This window comes from Rosa rugosa, chromosome 2, assembly GCF_958449725.1.
Source record: "Rosa rugosa chromosome 2, drRosRugo1.1, whole genome shotgun sequence".
NCBI lineage: Eukaryota > Viridiplantae > Streptophyta > Magnoliopsida > Rosales > Rosaceae > Rosa > Rosa rugosa.
In genome coordinates this window covers 20023645-20041185 of record NC_084821.1, presented here as the reverse complement: position 1 = coordinate 20041185, position 17541 = coordinate 20023645, and the positions used below count along the sequence as shown (strand labels likewise).

Here is a 17541-nt window from a genome sequence, read left to right as displayed (position 1 = left end):
TGTGGAATTAGTTCGAACGATTTTATTTTCGAAAACGAACGTTTTTAGGGGGTCAACAAAGTTGACTTTTTATACGTTCAAAATTTGGGAAAACTTCCTTCATGAAAGTTGTAGAGCTCGTCGATACGAGTTCGTGGACATGTGGAACGCATTATTTGGAGTTCGTATGAATAAGTTATGAATATTTGAAAATTGAGAATTTTCTATAAATACAAAAAAATCAGATTTCTCAATAAGGAAACCCGAAAATTTCCAGATTTTTCTCCTCCTCGCTGCCTTGGCTTCACGGCGTCGCCACGACTTCATCCGGCCACCTATGGCCATGAAATTGATATCAATCTCTTCGCCTTGAAACCAGCTTTCCATTCATATATGTCTTGCATCCTATCATTCACCATAGACAACGAATCGAAGCAAAGAAGGTCAGACCATTTTTCATGCATTTCTTCAAATTCCAGCCAACTCCGGCAAAGGTAGGAGGGGAGACCAACTGGGCTTTGTTCGCCTTGCCATGCTCTATAAACTCACCAAGTTTCACATCTCGATTCAACCCGAGGAAGACGAATTTCAGATTTGAGCGATTTTGGGCGATTTCGGCCTCTTTCTTCTTGAGGTAATTTTCGACCACTTCCGGTCATTTTTAGACTTCATGCTAGTTAGGAAAGTGGTTGGGCTTGATGAGATGAAGAGGAGCAGCCCGGCCCCGACACCATTGGTGGTGGTCGGCGGCGGCTCTGCCACTAACTCCGGCGGCCCTTTCCGGCCAACTCCGGGGGTCAAAAATATAGTTTCTGTGCATTTTTAGATTCTATATTTCAATACGATCATTTCGATATATTATACGCAATTTTCGGATATCGTATGATTTAGTTATGAATTTTACGATTTCGAACGATTTCGATTGTTCGATTAATGATCTGTGAAGATCGGACCGTCTGATGGACTTGTAGTTTTGATATGTTGATCGTATGACTGTCCCAATGACCTTGTGTGGTCATGGGCGAAGATCCGACCGTTGGATCTTCGTATAATTGCAAAACAGTGATTCGGGAGGCGATTCGTGAGAATCCGTCCGTCGGATTTTTATATAAGTTAGAATCCGACCGTTGGATTGTCGTTTAAGTATGTTTTGGAATTGTTAGCTAAATTCAAGTCACATTTGATTAGGTGATTGGCGGATTGATTTGGCGGACGATTCGTAAAATCGTTGTTGAGCTGTTTAGAAGACGCAACGGGAATTAGAGGTGAGTAAACCTCACGTGGTTCATATTACGAACCCAATATATTTAATTGCTTTATTTTGCAATCATATGAACTATTGTTGGTGTATTAGACATTCCTGTGTGAATGTCTGTATATATATTATTACGTGAAATAATATGTATTGTTGGAGTTGTGTTGAGTTATTGTTGAGAAACAATATATTGTGAGAGGTGTTGAGTTTTATTGTTGAGGAACAATAAATTGTTGTGATCTGTGGAGATCACTAGGTCACGAGGTGACCATGGCATCTATTAGTGAATCACGCTCTCGTACCGGGCTGGTGGTTATTAATAGTATTAAATCGTAATCACGTCTGTGGCCGGACGAGTGGTTACGTTCAGTTAGAGCTCTAGTCTGTCTGCCAAATGTGGAGTGACCTTATGAGTGAAATTGAGAGTAACTCATAAGTGTCTATATATATGTGGTAACCTTATGAGGGAAATTGAGAGTAACTCATAAGGGTCTATATATATATAATGAGTCTGTCTGCCAATTGTTGAGTAGTGATGTGAGGGTAATGTTGAGGTTACTTGAGACTGTGAGGGGTCTTATGTGAGAAGTGTTGAGGATACTTGAGTCTTTTAAGAATGAGTTCTTAAAAGAGAGCCTCAAGAGTATCCTTCCTTTTATGGTGATCGTGTTGAGTTATAATAATTGTAAGGAAATAAATCAACAATTCTTTCTTGTTTACTCATACTGGCTGTAAAAAGCTTACCGGGTTTTGTGTTGTTGCAACTCCCGGTACACTATTCAAATTGTGTAGCGGGTATTCCTACAGGACAGGAGAACCAGGACGGTGATCGTGCGGTTAGAGCAATTGTTAGAGTTTTACAGCAATTGTAAGTTGTGAGGTGTGTTATGCTCATTTGAGCTTTACAATATTGCTTGTGAGAGTGAATTGTAATAATGAACTCGAAGTTTCGAGATTTGGATTTTGTAATTGTAATTATTCATGTTTCGGATTTGAATTTACTATTCAAAATTCGGGGCGTGACATAGCTCAGGCAAGCACCCATAAAGGGTGGGTAGTGCCACTGACTCTCAAGGGCATGGAGGGGTTTCAGAGAGAGAAAAATCTCTCTCCCCGAGTAATAGCTCTTCTCGGTTTATGGTAGTGAGAGAAAAATTAGGAAGTTGGTGTTAAATGTGGTCAATTTTTTGTGAACGAGGAGCATAAATTTGATTCGAGAAAACTAGTTCACCCAATGGCAGCATTATGATTTCTCAAAAAAAAAAAAAAAAAAAGGCAGCATTATGGTTTTCTGATTGGCTTCCATGAGAATATTATTGATGCCTAATGTGGTATAAGTATAACTGAACAAATTAACAATGAAGTTTCTCCACCTTTTTGATTGGGTAGGACAATACTTTGATTTTTTTCTGCTTTTCATTGGACTACGATATGGATAGGTATTTTGAATTTTGGTTATTTATGTCAAAATTTACTATGTATTGCATTAGACCTTATGAATTTCTGGAATGTAAGGTGCTATGTGAAAAATAGTAGCAATTGTGAGGTACTTTTGTGCAATTATCCTCATAATATTATAAATAAATATCTTAACATAGAGTCGAGCTTTTGGTAGAGGAGAAGACGATTTGTTATTGATTATCTGATCAAAAGAGCTAATAATAACTAGTCGGAAGAATGCATCAATATATAAAGTTGTGATTGTGAAATTGAGATATAACATATAAGATGTCATCTCATTTTCTCTCTACAAGCATGACTATTAGGGTTAAATACCCTCGATCTTGAGTCTTGATCTACCTCTTGTCATACATATTGTGCATCTTGAAGGTACATATTTCCTGCCTCAAGGCACCATAATTGGTCAGTGCAAGTGAAGTTATTGAGATAATAATAATTCTTCTTATTTTGCCCTAAAATAATAGACCCAGTTACTATTTACTAATACACAACCCTATTAGAAACAAAAACTTTAACGCCAGTACGCCACCATCATACACTGAATCTTAAAAAATAATATTATCGTAAATAAACAAATATATTTCCATTAAATTTATTTTTATATAACAAAACTCGAAAGCCTGGTTTGCATGGAAGAAGATAAACAATTACGTACCATCCCTCCACAATTGCTACGTTATGTATATAATCCAATAAAAGTACGAGAGTCACTCTTTGCTACAGCAACTGCTTATGTCATTTCGAGATGATCGATCAAGGAGAAAAAGAAGAAGAATAAGAACTTGATATATATCGTGATTAATTCTTTAGGCGATGACGTCTTGGTTTTTTAATGCCATGTTTCCGATTGATAATGACTGATATTATATACAAACCTCAATATTATAATTACGATTATGCTCCCCTTCATTAAAAACAATTATTTATACTCCAATAATGATGTTCTTAAGCACTATTTTATAAGGCTACAATCATGGTAATAATGTAATCAAGTCCTTCATATAATACTAATTAATCACCAGCTAGCTATCACTATCCTAACTCTGTTTTATAAAGTTGAAACATTTCCCTACATTGGTTAAAATACTAATTGGGGCAATTAACAAATAATGCAAAGCATCTTAGGCCACTTGCTTAATTGGAACCCCAAAAGTAAATGCAATTTCAAAAAACTAGTACTTTGTTCAAGTACTTGTGCTATGCCTTTTTTTTTTTAGTTGGAATAGAACTCATTGAATTAAACCCACAGGTGTTGTTGCCTTTCTTGTTCAATTATCTATCTTTTTGTGTTTTTATAGAAAATATCTAATTGGCTAGTTGCTCTCACTTCGACATTGATATTTTGGTTGAAAGGAGTTGTACAATCAACAATAAGAGATTGGCTATGGTTTTGTCATTTTTGTGTAAGCCAGTAAGAAATATGGATGTGACATGTTGCACTGATTAAAAAAATTGATCTAGAAAATTCATAACAATTTATTGAGTACTTTATTCTTGCTTAATAGGTAGCAACTTAGTATGAAAGGACAAGCTGTACTGCTGAAAAGATTTTGCTACGTGAAGAATATAAACCTTACTTGGTTTTACGTAGGTTCATTGGTGATTGTAATGATATTACATGTACTTGATCAATGGCTCAGATTATGGAACATTTTAATTTCAAACTTATCATAGTTTAAGTAAAAAGATGCACTAATTAGTTGAACCATTACTTAAAGTTTTCCACATTTATGTAAAGAATTGTAACCCACTTAGATGTACAAATCATGAGATCGCCAATAACAATCTGGCTTTTTGGGTAGTGGGTATTGGATTACCTTATCGAGGACCAAAATGGCATCAAAATTGGATCTTGGAAAAAATATAATTCTCTAAACACTACTAAGAGGCATTAGTTCAACTTTCTGTGATTTAAAATTCCAGTCCATAGTCTTTATCTATTCACCCTCCAACTCACATTGATCTTGATATTTAAAAAGACTACCCAGTTAGTCATTGCTCCCAAATCCATGTCTATAAAGGCATGGAATCATTGATATTGATTAAAGGTGTACTCTTACTTTATGCTAGGGCATATTAGGGCATATTGGGATAATGAACCCATTCCACATTAGACTCGCACATCTTTAAAGAGCATATCCATGACTAGGTTAGTAAACACCATCTCCATCCTACCATTTTTAAGTGATTTCGTAATAATCGGTTTTTAATAAGATGAGAGCAAAATATTTGATGAAATGTATGTAAAAACACCATGAGTAATTTGATTGATAAAAAAGGAGACACTATTGCATAGATTTCTTCATCTCACATGAGAAATTTCTTAGATTCATTTAACACTTTTATGTTTTTCTTCGTGACGATATGAACAATTTTTCAACGAATTAGTTCGAGATTTGTAACATTTATTATGATAGTAAACAAAACAAACTGTTGTATGAAGTTAATTATTTGTTTTTTATGGTGAGAATTATATCAACTAAAAGATAATTGGTGAGAATTATATCAACTAAAAGATAACTAGGGAAATAATATTCATCTTCCAAAAGACTATGGTCTATAAAGCATGGTGGAGATGAGTAGGTTTATGGTGTTTCACTTTCATAGCATAAGGGGTGATTATGAGTTGTGGGTCTTTTTGATTGATGCATAAAGCAAATGTTAGTGAACGCAATTGTCTCCACTCTGCCATTATGCTCAATGAAACGTCACAAATTGTTTATGGCCGAGACAATCTTGTCGAAGAAAGCAATTGGGTGTGCAATTTTCTTCATCTTGCCCCATAAAGAAAAATTATTGAAGCTGTCACTTAATGCCATTATTCACCTGTGATGAGAGCAAGACGTTAGATAAACTGCTTAACAAATATTCTTCAGCTAATAAGCAAAAGAAGTTAACCCGCAAGCTTCTTCGATCTTTTATTCTGTTCTCATAATGAAAAGTTATTAAATCCATACCCGGATAAAATGACCCTAATTAAAAGTCTACATCTATAGAAAAAGCATGGAGGGGAGTAGGTTTATATTTAGTTTTGTTTCACTTTCGTGGCATAAAGCTTCGATTAAGAGTTGTGGGCCTTTTGGAACGAGGCATAATGCCATTGCTATTCTGCTAGCTAGCTTTTGCTCGAATGGTCTTGAGATTACGACAATGGCTGAGGGTGAAAGGAGCCGTATTTCGTTGTCCAAAAGTGGGGTTCTAGCTTGCAACTTTGAAGTTCGTCCACTACCATTATTTTTCCCTTGGGAGCTAGCTACCTTGACAAGACCCCAATATCACACTGATTAATTCCAAAACCAAACAGCTGTAGAGCTTGATCTGATCCATTATTTACACTCCCAGAACGTAAATAAGGTGTTCTGGGATTCTAGTCTGGTGCTGATTATTGGAATATTGGAGGCCATTGGCTTTTACTGCAGGCGGTGATATGATTTGTTGGGCATGCGTTTGGGATTGGTCTAGTGCTGGCCTACGCGATCAAATCAGGGACGAAAATTTGAACTTTTGTCCAGCATTGTTTTGATGAGGATTGATGTGCATTTTTGCATATATATATAGCTCAGAGTTTTCTGTAAAGCTACACAGAAGATTGATATGCCTGGCATCTAAACGAACTGGGTTTTACTTTGATGTTACTTGTTAGTGGCATTTGAAGTTCGCAACCGCCACCTGTTGGACTATTATTGTGGTTACTTTTGGAGGGGAAATTAACTTTTTTCTTTTTCTTTTTCTTTTGATGACAAGAGGGGAAATTAACTTAGCAACCACTATTGTAGGAAAAACACTATTCAAGCAGTAACCATTTTTTCTTTTTTCCCTAATCTAAAATGAAATTCATTAAACGGAAAAAGATGCTACAAGTAGTTTGAAAAATATAATTGGGTTATCCGCTTCTCATAATACAAGTTTGACTATAGTATGAACATTTATTCTTGTTCTAAGGTGATAGCCAACAGATTAAAGCTAATCTTACCTGAGGTGATTTCTCCATATCAAAGTGCTTTTGTTCCCGGCAGATTGATTACTGACAATATCCTTGTGGCCAATGAAACTGCTCACTTTGTTCATAATAAGAGGGAGGGTAATGAAGGTTTTATGGCCTTGAAGTTGGATCTAAGCAAGGCTTATGATTGCATGGAATTGAGCTTTTTGAGAAAAGTTCTAGATAGGTTTGGCTTTGCTCATTCATGGATTGATTTGGTGATGCAATGTATTAGTACTGTCCGGTATTCATTCTTAGTCCGTGGAAAGCCTCGGGGGCTTGTGATTCCTAGCAGGGGATTGAGACAAGGGGATCCTTTGTCTCCATATTTATTCTTAATTGGAGCAGAAGGTTTCTCTGCTTTATTGCGCCAGAAACAAGAGTTAGGATTGCTCCAAGGTATTAAGGTTTGTGATGGAGCCCCTTCTGTAAATCATCTTTTATTCGCCGATGATAGTATGTTATATGCTCATGCTTCTTTGGAAGATTGTTACCAGATTCAAGAAGTGCTTGAAACTTACGGGAGAGCCTCAGGACAATTGGTTAACTTTGACAAAAGTTCAGTGGTATTCAGTAAAAATGTGGACTCTGCTATACAAGAAGAAATATCCAGTTTGTTGGGAGTAGAAGTAGTTGCCTCCCATGAAAAATACTTGGGATTACCTACTTATGTAGGGAGAAAGAAAACTGCAACCTTTCAGTACATTAAGGAAAATTTGGCTAAGAAGCTATCTAATTGGCAAGGGAAGCTGCTTAGTGGTGCAGGAAAGGACATTTTGATCAGGGTAGTAGCTCAAGCGTTACCTACCTATGCTATGAGTGTCTTCCAATTGACAAAAAATTTATGTGAAGATTTGGAACAACTTTGTGCTCGGTTTTGGTGGGGATCTACAATGGATAAAAGAAAGATTCATTGGAAAACATGGAATGCTTTGTGTAATCCGAAAGAAGAAGGGGGACTAGGGTTTCGCATTTTGGCTAGCTTTAATTCGGCGATGATTGCTAAACAAGCTTGGAGGGTAATTTCTAACCCTACTTCTCTAGTTGCTCGAATTTTTAAGGCAAAATATTATCCTACAAGCTCATTTTGGTTGGCAGACAATCATTCTTTTCCTTCATATTCTTGGAGGAGTATTTTCTCTACCAGGGATCTATTGAAGCAAAGCACATATTGGCAGATTGGTTCTGGGACAGAGGTCAATATTTGGAATGATAATTGGTTGCCAAGCTTGCCTAGTGGTAGGCCTCATGAGACTGCAGCAGGTCTTGCTGAAGTGTCTCAGGTTTCTGATTTGCGTACTACTAATGGTGATTGGAATTATGATATGATTGTTAGATTGTTTTCTTCAGAATAAGTGGAGGCCATTTTAAGTGTGCCTCTAAGTTTGAGAAGGGTGGATGATAGACTGGTCTGGAAATTGGAAAGAGATGGAAAATATTCAGTTAAAACGGCTTATAGGTTCTCCTTCTCTCATTCTCCTTCTTGTGTACCTTTTGAGCTATCAGTTAACACTGATTTTTGGAAAAAATTGTGGAAAGTGAAGATTCCTAATTCGTCGAAGATTTACATGTGGAAAGTGTGCCATAACATTCTCCCATCCATGGAAAGACTCATTTCTAAAAGGGTGGTGTTGGAGTCACAGGTATGTGTTTTGTGTGATAGTGCAATTGAGACTACACTACATATTACTCGTGATTGCTCTTTTACAAGGCAGGCTCTCCAAAGTAAAGGGGTGTTGGCCCAAGTATGTTTAAGTTCTTATGCAATATCTTGTGATTTGTTGCATTTGTTAAGTTTATGTGTCCATGACCTTTTGTTACTGCATTTGGGGGAATTTATCTATCTATTGTGGGGAATTTGGAAGGAGAGAAATAGCAGAGTTTGGGACAATAAAAGGTGCCATGCTATTGATGTGCTTCTTAAGTCTACTGCAAGATTGCATGAGTTTCAATTTCATAATACCAGACCGATTACTCAAGCGAGTGGTCGTTCTAGAATTGCTCGATGGAAAGCTCCCTCATCTGGCTTGTTGAAAATAAATGTGGATGGTTCTTTTCACCATGTCTCATGAATGGGAAGTGCTGGGTTTGTGGTTCGTGATGAATATGGTAGTATGGTTGCTGGTGATGGGCGTCCTTTGTCTGGATTAATTTTGCCAGAACATGCAGAGGGTTTTGGCATGTAAGATGGCAATTGAGTTTGCTTTAGATCAGAATTTGTTACCTGCTGTAATAGAGACTGATTCTGAGATGGTGCAACGACAACTATGTAACTCCGAAGGGCCTAATACTTCCTTGCTGGGCCGTATCTATGAGGATTTGAACTCCATATTGGCTTCAAATCCCAATTTGCAGATTACTCACACTAGAAGAGATGACAACAAGGTTGCACACCTAATGGCTGCGCATGCTAGTTCTCTAGTACATGAATGTTTTTATTTTTCTCCTCCTTCCTTCTTATTAGCTGCTATTGAACGTTATCATATGTAATTTTCTAAATTCTCAATAAAGGCTGACCTCTTTTACCTCAAAAAAAAAAAAAAAAAGAACATTTATTCTTAAGGGAGTTACACAATTTCTTCTTAAGGGACCCCAAAATTAACTACGTACAACCCAGATAAACGGTAGTGGAAATGTTGACATATCAACTGGGTAAATGGCTTCGAACCAGTAAATGATGTGTTTGTGCTTGGGTCAACTCCACATCTACAGTAGTGAATAGATAAGATACTTTTGGTTGAAATCCGACATCACTCATCAACGGTGTGTTGTGAATGAAGCAACATAAGACCACGAAGAGGCTAGTTCATCATGTTGATTGAGTACTATATAGTTATGGATAATTCGTCGGTACACCAGTAGCTGAACAAGCATATCCCCTTTCCCAACTAGCTAATATATCCCCTTTCCCAACTAGCTAATCTTCATTGACCCGCGTATTATTTAAAATAAAAAATAAAAAGTAAAAAGTCAACTTTATCTGGTCTTATTAAAAATAAAATCTTTCATTTAGTATAGTGAGATAATTCTCTCCTACATAAGTGGGAGTTCGTGAGTAATTGAGTATTAGTGTAAGTGTATAATATAGAAGATTAATTATTGTAATTTTCAATTATAAAAAAATAAAATAAACCCGTGAAACAGCTCGGTGGTCAAGCCTGCTATCATATTGGGTTGATGATTTTGTTGGTGTTTCCGAATTTCGCAACACGTCAAAAAGGCTTTAGCTTATTTCTGTGTTACAGTAATTGGGCCCTCGTTTATACCCAAAAATGACCAATCTTACTTCTTGTTAAGTCCAATGGATCAGTCCACCGCATACCAGTAAAGTCACCAAGGCCCATACCAACCCACACACGAAAAAGACATATATAACCTCACGCCAAGCATCATTTAGTCCCTTATCGTACTTCCACTCATTGACGAAAACCCCCCACGGTCTAATCCACAAAAGACACAACCCTCCCCTTAAACCACACGGCCATTACCAGGGGCAAATTCGACATAAACGGCACCAATCGTTTGCAAAACCCTAGCATATATATATATTAATCCATCCAATCCCCCTCCCCACTCCACCTCTTCGTTCGAAACCCTAAAGCTCAGTCTCCCTCCGCAGCGATGCCGCCCAAGTTCGATCCCTCCCAGGTCGTCGAGGTCTACGTCCGCGTCACCGGAGGCGAGGTCGGCGCCGCCAGTTCGCTGGCTCCCAAGATCGGTCCTCTCGGTCTCTCCCCAAAGAAGATCGGAGAAGACATCGCGAAGGAGACCGCCAAGGACTGGAAGGGTCTGCGCGTCACTGTCAAGCTTACCGTCCAGAACCGTCAGGCGAAGGTCTCGGTGGTCCCCTCCGCCGCCGCCCTGGTCATCAAGGCCCTCAAGGAGCCGGAGCGCGACCGCAAGAAGGTCAAGAACATCAAGCACAGCGGCAACATCAGCCTCGACGATGTGATCGAAATCGCCAAGATCATGAAGAACCGCTCGATGGCGAAGGATCTCAGTGGTACCGTGAAAGAGATCCTGGGTACCTGCGTCTCCGTGGGCTGCACCGTCGACGGCAAGGATCCGAAGGACCTGCAGCAGGAGATCACAGATGGCGATGTCGAGGTCCCACTCGACTGAGTTTTAGGTTTTCATCTTTGGTAAACTAAATTTTTCGTTATATGTATTTTGGTTTGGATAATTTGGATGTTATTAAGTTGGTTTAAGTACTGGTTTCGAGGCAATTTAGATGAGTTGAAGGATTTTTGATGGCCCAATTATGAAATGCTGTGGATGCTGTTATGGTTAGGCTTTGATAATATTATTTGGGTCCTGCATTATATCGGCTCTATGTTCTGATTGTTGGACTGGTAGTTTAATCTGCTTGCTTTGATTGGTTGGGTGTATTGTTTGCTTCCTTTGTGGTCTTTCTTATGAAATGGTCATTTTTGCTGCAAGTTATGGTAGTTTGTGTGGATAGGTATGCGTGGATAGATTGGTTATGCGGATGGGACTCTGCAAATCGCATTTGCAGGTCCAATTTCTGTGCCAATCTGTTTCATTTTTCATTTTCTTTACTGATGTATCTAAATTGTGGAAGCTGGGAAATTTAAATGTGAACAAATTGAATGCTGTTGCTAGGTATTGTAGATGAGTTGATGGGTTTTTAGTGACACAATGTTGACATATGATGTGAATGCTAATGCTGCCATTGCTTGAGGTTTAGATAGGTGCCTTTTTTTCTTCGCTTCATGGTTTACACTTGACTTGTTAGATCCGATTGGTGATATTGTTAGGTTTGTTGGTCATCTACGTATTGCAAAATGTGTTAATTTGTTTTTAAGGTAGATTATTTAATCTCATTTGTTAGTTGAAGAATATATGTTCAATCATACTATACGTTCACTGTGTGACTTGGTAATTCACATGGCTTCATAGTGATTCCAAGTCCCTAAGGGTTTCACAAGTCCTTCCTGCTCCCTGTTTTTTGTTCATTGTAGGTCTTACCTCATTAGAGGTGATGAAAAACATATAAATTTTGATGCTTTCCTTCTGAGTTGAATCCCAAGTATTTGTTTTGGTGTTTAAATTCTCATCAAATATTTTGTACGTTAATATTTGTTTAAATTGATTAATGTGAAGGGCCTAATAGAGGGTTGTATCCTGAATTGAGTCCTGTGTAACATATTGAACCCCGTTGCAGAATCATATGGGCAGTGTTCTTTGTACGTTATTATTACTGTCATGAACCCTTGGCTTACCAAATAAGAAACTTAGAGAGAGTCTTGCTTGCAAAATGGTTTTGTGTACACATACCTTTGTTTGTTTTGTTGGTAGATATATTAAGCCGCCCGATATAGTTGGGGTATGTAGTTACTTTAGGTACATCCACACACACAGTATATAAATACTGTGTGTAGGTGGAGGATATGCCAGATTGTTTTGGTTTCAGTGGTTCAGATTGATGATCTGTTCTGGTAGTATGCGAGTACTAATGTGGTTTCCTTTTTTATTTCACATTTGTTTTCCATGTCTTTATTGCACCCATTCTAGTATTCAGAAATACACATTTATCATATTGGGTGACGGCAACTCAGATTCTGAGCATGTTTTCACGTTTATGGTGATTCGGTTGTTGGCTTTGAAGTCTCTCCCTTCCCTGCCTTTCTCCCAGTCACTCGATTTGCTTTTTTCCAAGGTGGATGAGTTACTTCCGAGTTTCATTCTATAAACTATGTTTCCGGATTGATTCCAAAAACACATGCTCCCAAAGATGGCCTCCTGGAGTAATGATGTCTAATGCCCTTCTCTCGTTTATACGTGTTGTATATGCTTTGGTTAGAAAGTTTTAATGTCATACGACAAATAAGCCACTCATGCTTTGGTTAGAAAATTTTATAAGCCACTCTCATACATTGTGGTTGGGAAACGAATTCAATCATTCAAGTTGACGCAAGTTAAGACGATGTATATTGATAAGAATTTATTAAAACTACAAATTACACATCATATCATTCATCACCTAAGCACCTTCAATTTTACTCCAATATAAATAGTAATGGAAACTACTGAATTCTCCTACTTGTACACAGAACCTGAAACTTTTTGCGTCAGTTTCACCTATAGAAAAAGCAGCGGTAGCCCAAAAACTAGTCTGGTACATCAAGGAAAATCTTAGCATTGGATCAATACTGCAACGGAGTATGAGGTAATCCATCGGAGATGACAAAGGTTCATTGAATTGGACGTCTTCTGGTATGTGTGCATTGCCAATATTGATTATTCTTTTATTTATTTATTTTTTGATCCTCAAGATCAAGGTGAACGAGATTTGATTTGAAGACTATGTGGCAGACTTGTTTACTAAGTCATTGCCCGAATCTACGTTCGAGAAACATGTTGCAAGCATTGGCTTGCGGAAGTTATCCGAACTCCCATGATCGTAGTCATCAAGGGGAGATGCAGACATCAGGGGGAGATGTCTACATGTTAATCTCGAAACGTGAAGGGTGTGTTGTGCTCTTTTTCCCTTTTGACCGAAGTTATTTTTGTCCTACATGATTTTTGTTACCCTGCAAGGTTTTTAATGAGGCAACAAGAGGAGCACTATGTTTGGGCGACACAAGTGAAGTGTTTAAGTAAATCTAGATTTTGTGTCTGGCCCAAACTCTAGGTTATTTGCTCTAGTTGTAATAGGGTTTGTATTAGAGATAATCTCGGAGAATCTTGGTAGATATTCAATCAATGTACGATTATGTTTCCATGTATAACTCTAATACTATGCCTTGTAAACCTCTATATAAAGACCCCTATTATCAATGAAAACACAACAATTTATCTCTCAAATATCGATTCCCTAGAACATTTTTTAATTTTTAATTTTTTATATTTTTCTTTTATCCCCATCCCACCCTCCACTATCGCCCATACAAGCTTAATTTCGAAGTTCTAATTGGCTTCACTTTATTATTTGTAGTTTGGTCGCACATTCGCACATAATCTCTTCATCATTTAATAAGAATTGCTTTTTATCCTGCAATTAATTATTGTAGAAACACAAATCTCAATTTTCCAGTTCGAGTAACTATAACAAAAAATTGTCTCACTCAAAATATTAATAATAAAACTGTTGACTAACTATATATTTTTGATGGAGTGACATCAGCACTAGCATGGACATGGCGGAGTAACTTAGTGACACATCTATTATTTTCAATTTTTCTGTAAAGTTATAATATAAACAAGACAACCTTCTACCACATATTATAATATCACAACCCATGTCGATTCATCGATCATTTTTATTTTGTAAATAACGGACCATGGGCCGAAGGTATCAACAAACTTGTTGGTCTAGAGATTGTCAACTTTGTAGTGAATCAACTCCACAACAAATGTTAAAACTGAATATTCTGTGCAACCAGGGTAGAGTTCTCGTTCAGCTTCTTGCAGTAACTTATCGTAGTTATCTTTATCTTCATTATGAACACCAATAGTATCATAAGCCCCTTGGGTATCCTGATTTCCTAATGTATCATCTATATCGTCGTCCTCATCCTCCCCTATATCATTTCCATCACCCGTTACATGTACATTACCCATTGGAAAAAGATCGTTCATCATATCAAAAATACATGTATTGTGTTCAAATGCATCAACTGGGTTATTCAGAATAGTTTGACTCTGCACTTCATTCTGTTCTCCGTGATATATCCATGGGTTATATGTTGTAACCATGCCATTTTTCAATAAATGGATCTTGACCACGGTTAAAGGGTGTGAATTTGTATTATTGCACTTCATACCCGGACATGAGATCTGATTATTTGCATTCACATGATGCTTTATCAATATTGTTTCAGTTGATCCATTTTCATAGTCCCTCCACAAATGAATTCCAGTCCCTCCACATTTTCATAGTTTGATTTCGTTTCTGGGCCTATGATGCTACCTGTGAATTTTTTTTTTCACTCTTTCAATTCAATTCCAGTCCCTCCACATTTTCATAGTTTGATTTCGTTTCTGGGCCTATGATGCTACCTGGGTTTTTTTTTTTTTTTTGCTACTGGTTCGTTTATATGTATATATTTCAACCTTTGTATTTAGTGTCAAATTGATGCATTCTGGTCCCTAGTTCCAATTACAAATTGGCCATTGAATCCTATGGTTTGAAACAAAGGATATATCTAGATCTTTATTGTGGTCAGCAGCTTTGTTTTATGAGGATCATGTTAGGTGTTGGATATGGTAGTTTATAACAATTGTTTGTTTACTACTAAGCATGTGTTATCTTTAGATGGGAAAGACGAAATCCACCGGTACTGAAAATGAGGGATCTGGAAAACCAAAAACCACATGGCCTGATGAGGTAGTAGCTATATTTTGTGATATAGCTGTTAAGGAAGTGGCCAAGGGAAACCGACCTGGTACACATTTTGACAAAAAGGGATGGTCAAATGTTATCAAGGCCTTTAAGGAGTTAACCGGAAGGGATTATGATAAAAGGCAATTGAAAAATAAGTGGGATTCACTTAAAAATGATTGGAAATTATGGAGTTCACTATTGCATAAGGAAACTGGTATTGGATGGGATCCGACTAGGAAGACTGTCGATGCACCTGCTGACTGGTGGGAATCCAAAATTCAGGTGTGTATTTTTCCTTCTCTGCTTGTGGTTTTTTTTTCTTCCCTAGTCTGAATTCTGTTTCTTTGTTTAGTTTTAAGTACATGAAGCTGCACTATGGTCTGTTGTAGGCATTCATGTGTAATATTAGCTTTTGTAATTCTCCGTTATAATGAGTTTCAATATTATGTAATAAAGCATTTTTTTAAGTCCATTATCGATCTTATGATTATTGAGTACATACATAATTTCTTTCTTCTTTTTGTTCTTCAAAATGGAGCGGCCAACAATTGATATCAAGTATATATATAGCTATAGCCTAAGTACTTGCTAGTTTCTGAATTGGTTTTCCTTAATCCCACTTGTACTAGTATTAAATTGGTTATGTTGTGCATATATGAGAGAACTCATATTTTTTCCAAAAGTAGTGTAATCACAGTACGGGACTCAGATTTCTTCAATTCCAAATGTTTGAATTGAAGAAATTGTGAAATTGGAAGTGAATTTGATCCACAAGTGGGTCACCTGAGTTCGTGAGAACTTAAGGACAATACAGCTGCTGTTTGAAGTTGAAATTGAATTGGAACTCGATTGTAGAATTGAAAGCTTGTAATCAAGGTGAATCCTGAATTTCAAATTTGTAGTATCTGGTAATATTGCTTTAGAGGTTACTGTTACTGCTGAGGATTGATTTCTGGGAATTTAAGAAAGATGTTGGTCAGATTACGTCTTTACAAAGTTGTCTTATTGACAATGCAGATTAAGTCGTGGTGATACTGAACTCAGTTGCATAATTACAAGTTAGTTGGGTTGGGATTCTTTGGTTAATTGTGTGATGCATGTGCTGTTGAATGGAATTACAGGGTTGAGTACGATGAATGTTGGGAAAAATTGTGCCAGGGCTTGTTGATTAACTGATTAAGAAACTATTTGGCCAACTAGTTGATATATGGGGTTTACGCATTTTCTATAGTTGTTGGTTTGGTTTGTTATTTCGTATTGAGAATGAATACCAAGTACATTGAATTCATATTTGGTGACCAAGGTAGAATCCTTTCCAAGCTGGCCTGCCTCTCCCAAAATTCTGTTTCTTTGTTTTTTTCCTAGAAGATCCGGTCTTAAAGTTTGTTTTATTTGATTGGAGATATATTTATTGTTTGCATTTGCTGGAAATCTTTGTGATCAATATTATTATAAGTAACAATCTTCTCTTATCTTCTTCTTTTGTAGATCAATCCAGAGTATCGCAAATTTCGTGATGTTGGAATTAGTCCTGAAATGATGGCTGTTTATGATAACATGTTTAGGGGTAGCACAGCCCTAGGTCACTTTGTCATGATTCCCTCAGCTTCAATAGATATTGAAGAGGTGGTGGAGGATTCTGAGCATAATGTAATTTCCATTGATGATGAGGAGATAGACCAACAAGGTAATGAACCAAGAGGGAAAAAGAGAACAACTGTGGAGTGCCAAACTGGGCCTAATAAAGAAAAAAAAGATAAAGGAGTTATGGGAGGGCCAAAGGGGAAGAAAGAAAAGGTGGGAGGTGCAACTCAATTGTCTAAACAAATTGATCGTCTTGTTGAAGTAGTCGAGAGTAGGAGTACAACTACATCTGTCCGTAATACTAGTACTGAACAAGGAACTAGTATTCAGGAGGTGATGCGAGTTGTTGCAACTTTACCAGGAGCAGAAACTGGTACCAAGCTGTGGTGGTTTGCAACAGAGTTGTTCTGCTGTCAAGAGAAGCGAGAGATGTTTTCTATTATGACAGATGATGATCTCAAGCTCCAGTTTCTGATTCTTAATCAGAAAAAAGCTGAAAATTAAGTAGGCTGATCCTACTTTGTAATAAGATGCGTGTTGGTTGTTGTTTAGACCCAAGCTGAACTCCTTTCTATTTTTGTGATTTTCCAGGAACTAAGATTGTGTGATGTTCATTGTGTACGGTACTTTATTTTACGAAGTTGAGAGTGATATTGATGCATCTTTTAATTATTGCTTTCCTTTGGTTTCTTTGAAGTTGTGTTTGCTGTTAATGGGGTATAAGTTGTGTTTGCTGCTCCATTACATGTTTATGCTTTCATTGTTACAACCATTTTATATTTTTAAATTTGATGAACAAGTATAAATTGGCAGGTTTGTTTTGTGAAGTATGGAGACTTCTGGAGATGAGGAGGAGATAAACCAAATTATATGTGTAACCGGTCGTCTTATTCAACTCTATCTTGAAAAGTACATTAAAAAAACTCCATGTAT

General features: G+C 37.2%; 2 protein-coding genes and 1 long non-coding RNA gene across 3 annotated transcripts; all 3 read left to right on the top strand.

The window, feature by feature from the left end:
* Positions 1-206: 206 nt before the first annotated feature.
* LOC133733411 (uncharacterized) lies at positions 207-2508 on the top strand. The gene is made up of 3 exons (XR_009857691.1): positions 207-613; positions 1168-1244; positions 2027-2508. It is a non-coding gene; the product is annotated as an uncharacterized LOC133733411 (long non-coding RNA).
* A 7734-nt stretch (positions 2509-10242) lies between these two features.
* Positions 10243-10999, top strand: LOC133731678 (large ribosomal subunit protein uL11). Its single transcript, XM_062159075.1, has one exon. It carries the CDS (start codon positions 10299-10301, stop codon positions 10797-10799), a length of 501 nt encoding a protein of 166 aa, XP_062015059.1. The 5' UTR covers positions 10243-10298; the 3' UTR covers positions 10800-10999.
* A 3858-nt stretch (positions 11000-14857) lies between these two features.
* On the top strand, positions 14858-17256 carry LOC133727968 (L10-interacting MYB domain-containing protein-like). The gene is made up of 2 exons (XM_062155396.1): positions 14858-15306; positions 16513-17256. The coding sequence occupies exons 1-2, from the start codon at positions 14956-14958 to the stop codon at positions 17110-17112; spliced, it is 951 nt and encodes a 316-aa protein (XP_062011380.1). The 5' UTR covers positions 14858-14955; the 3' UTR covers positions 17113-17256.
* The last annotated feature ends 285 nt before the right edge of the window (positions 17257-17541 follow it).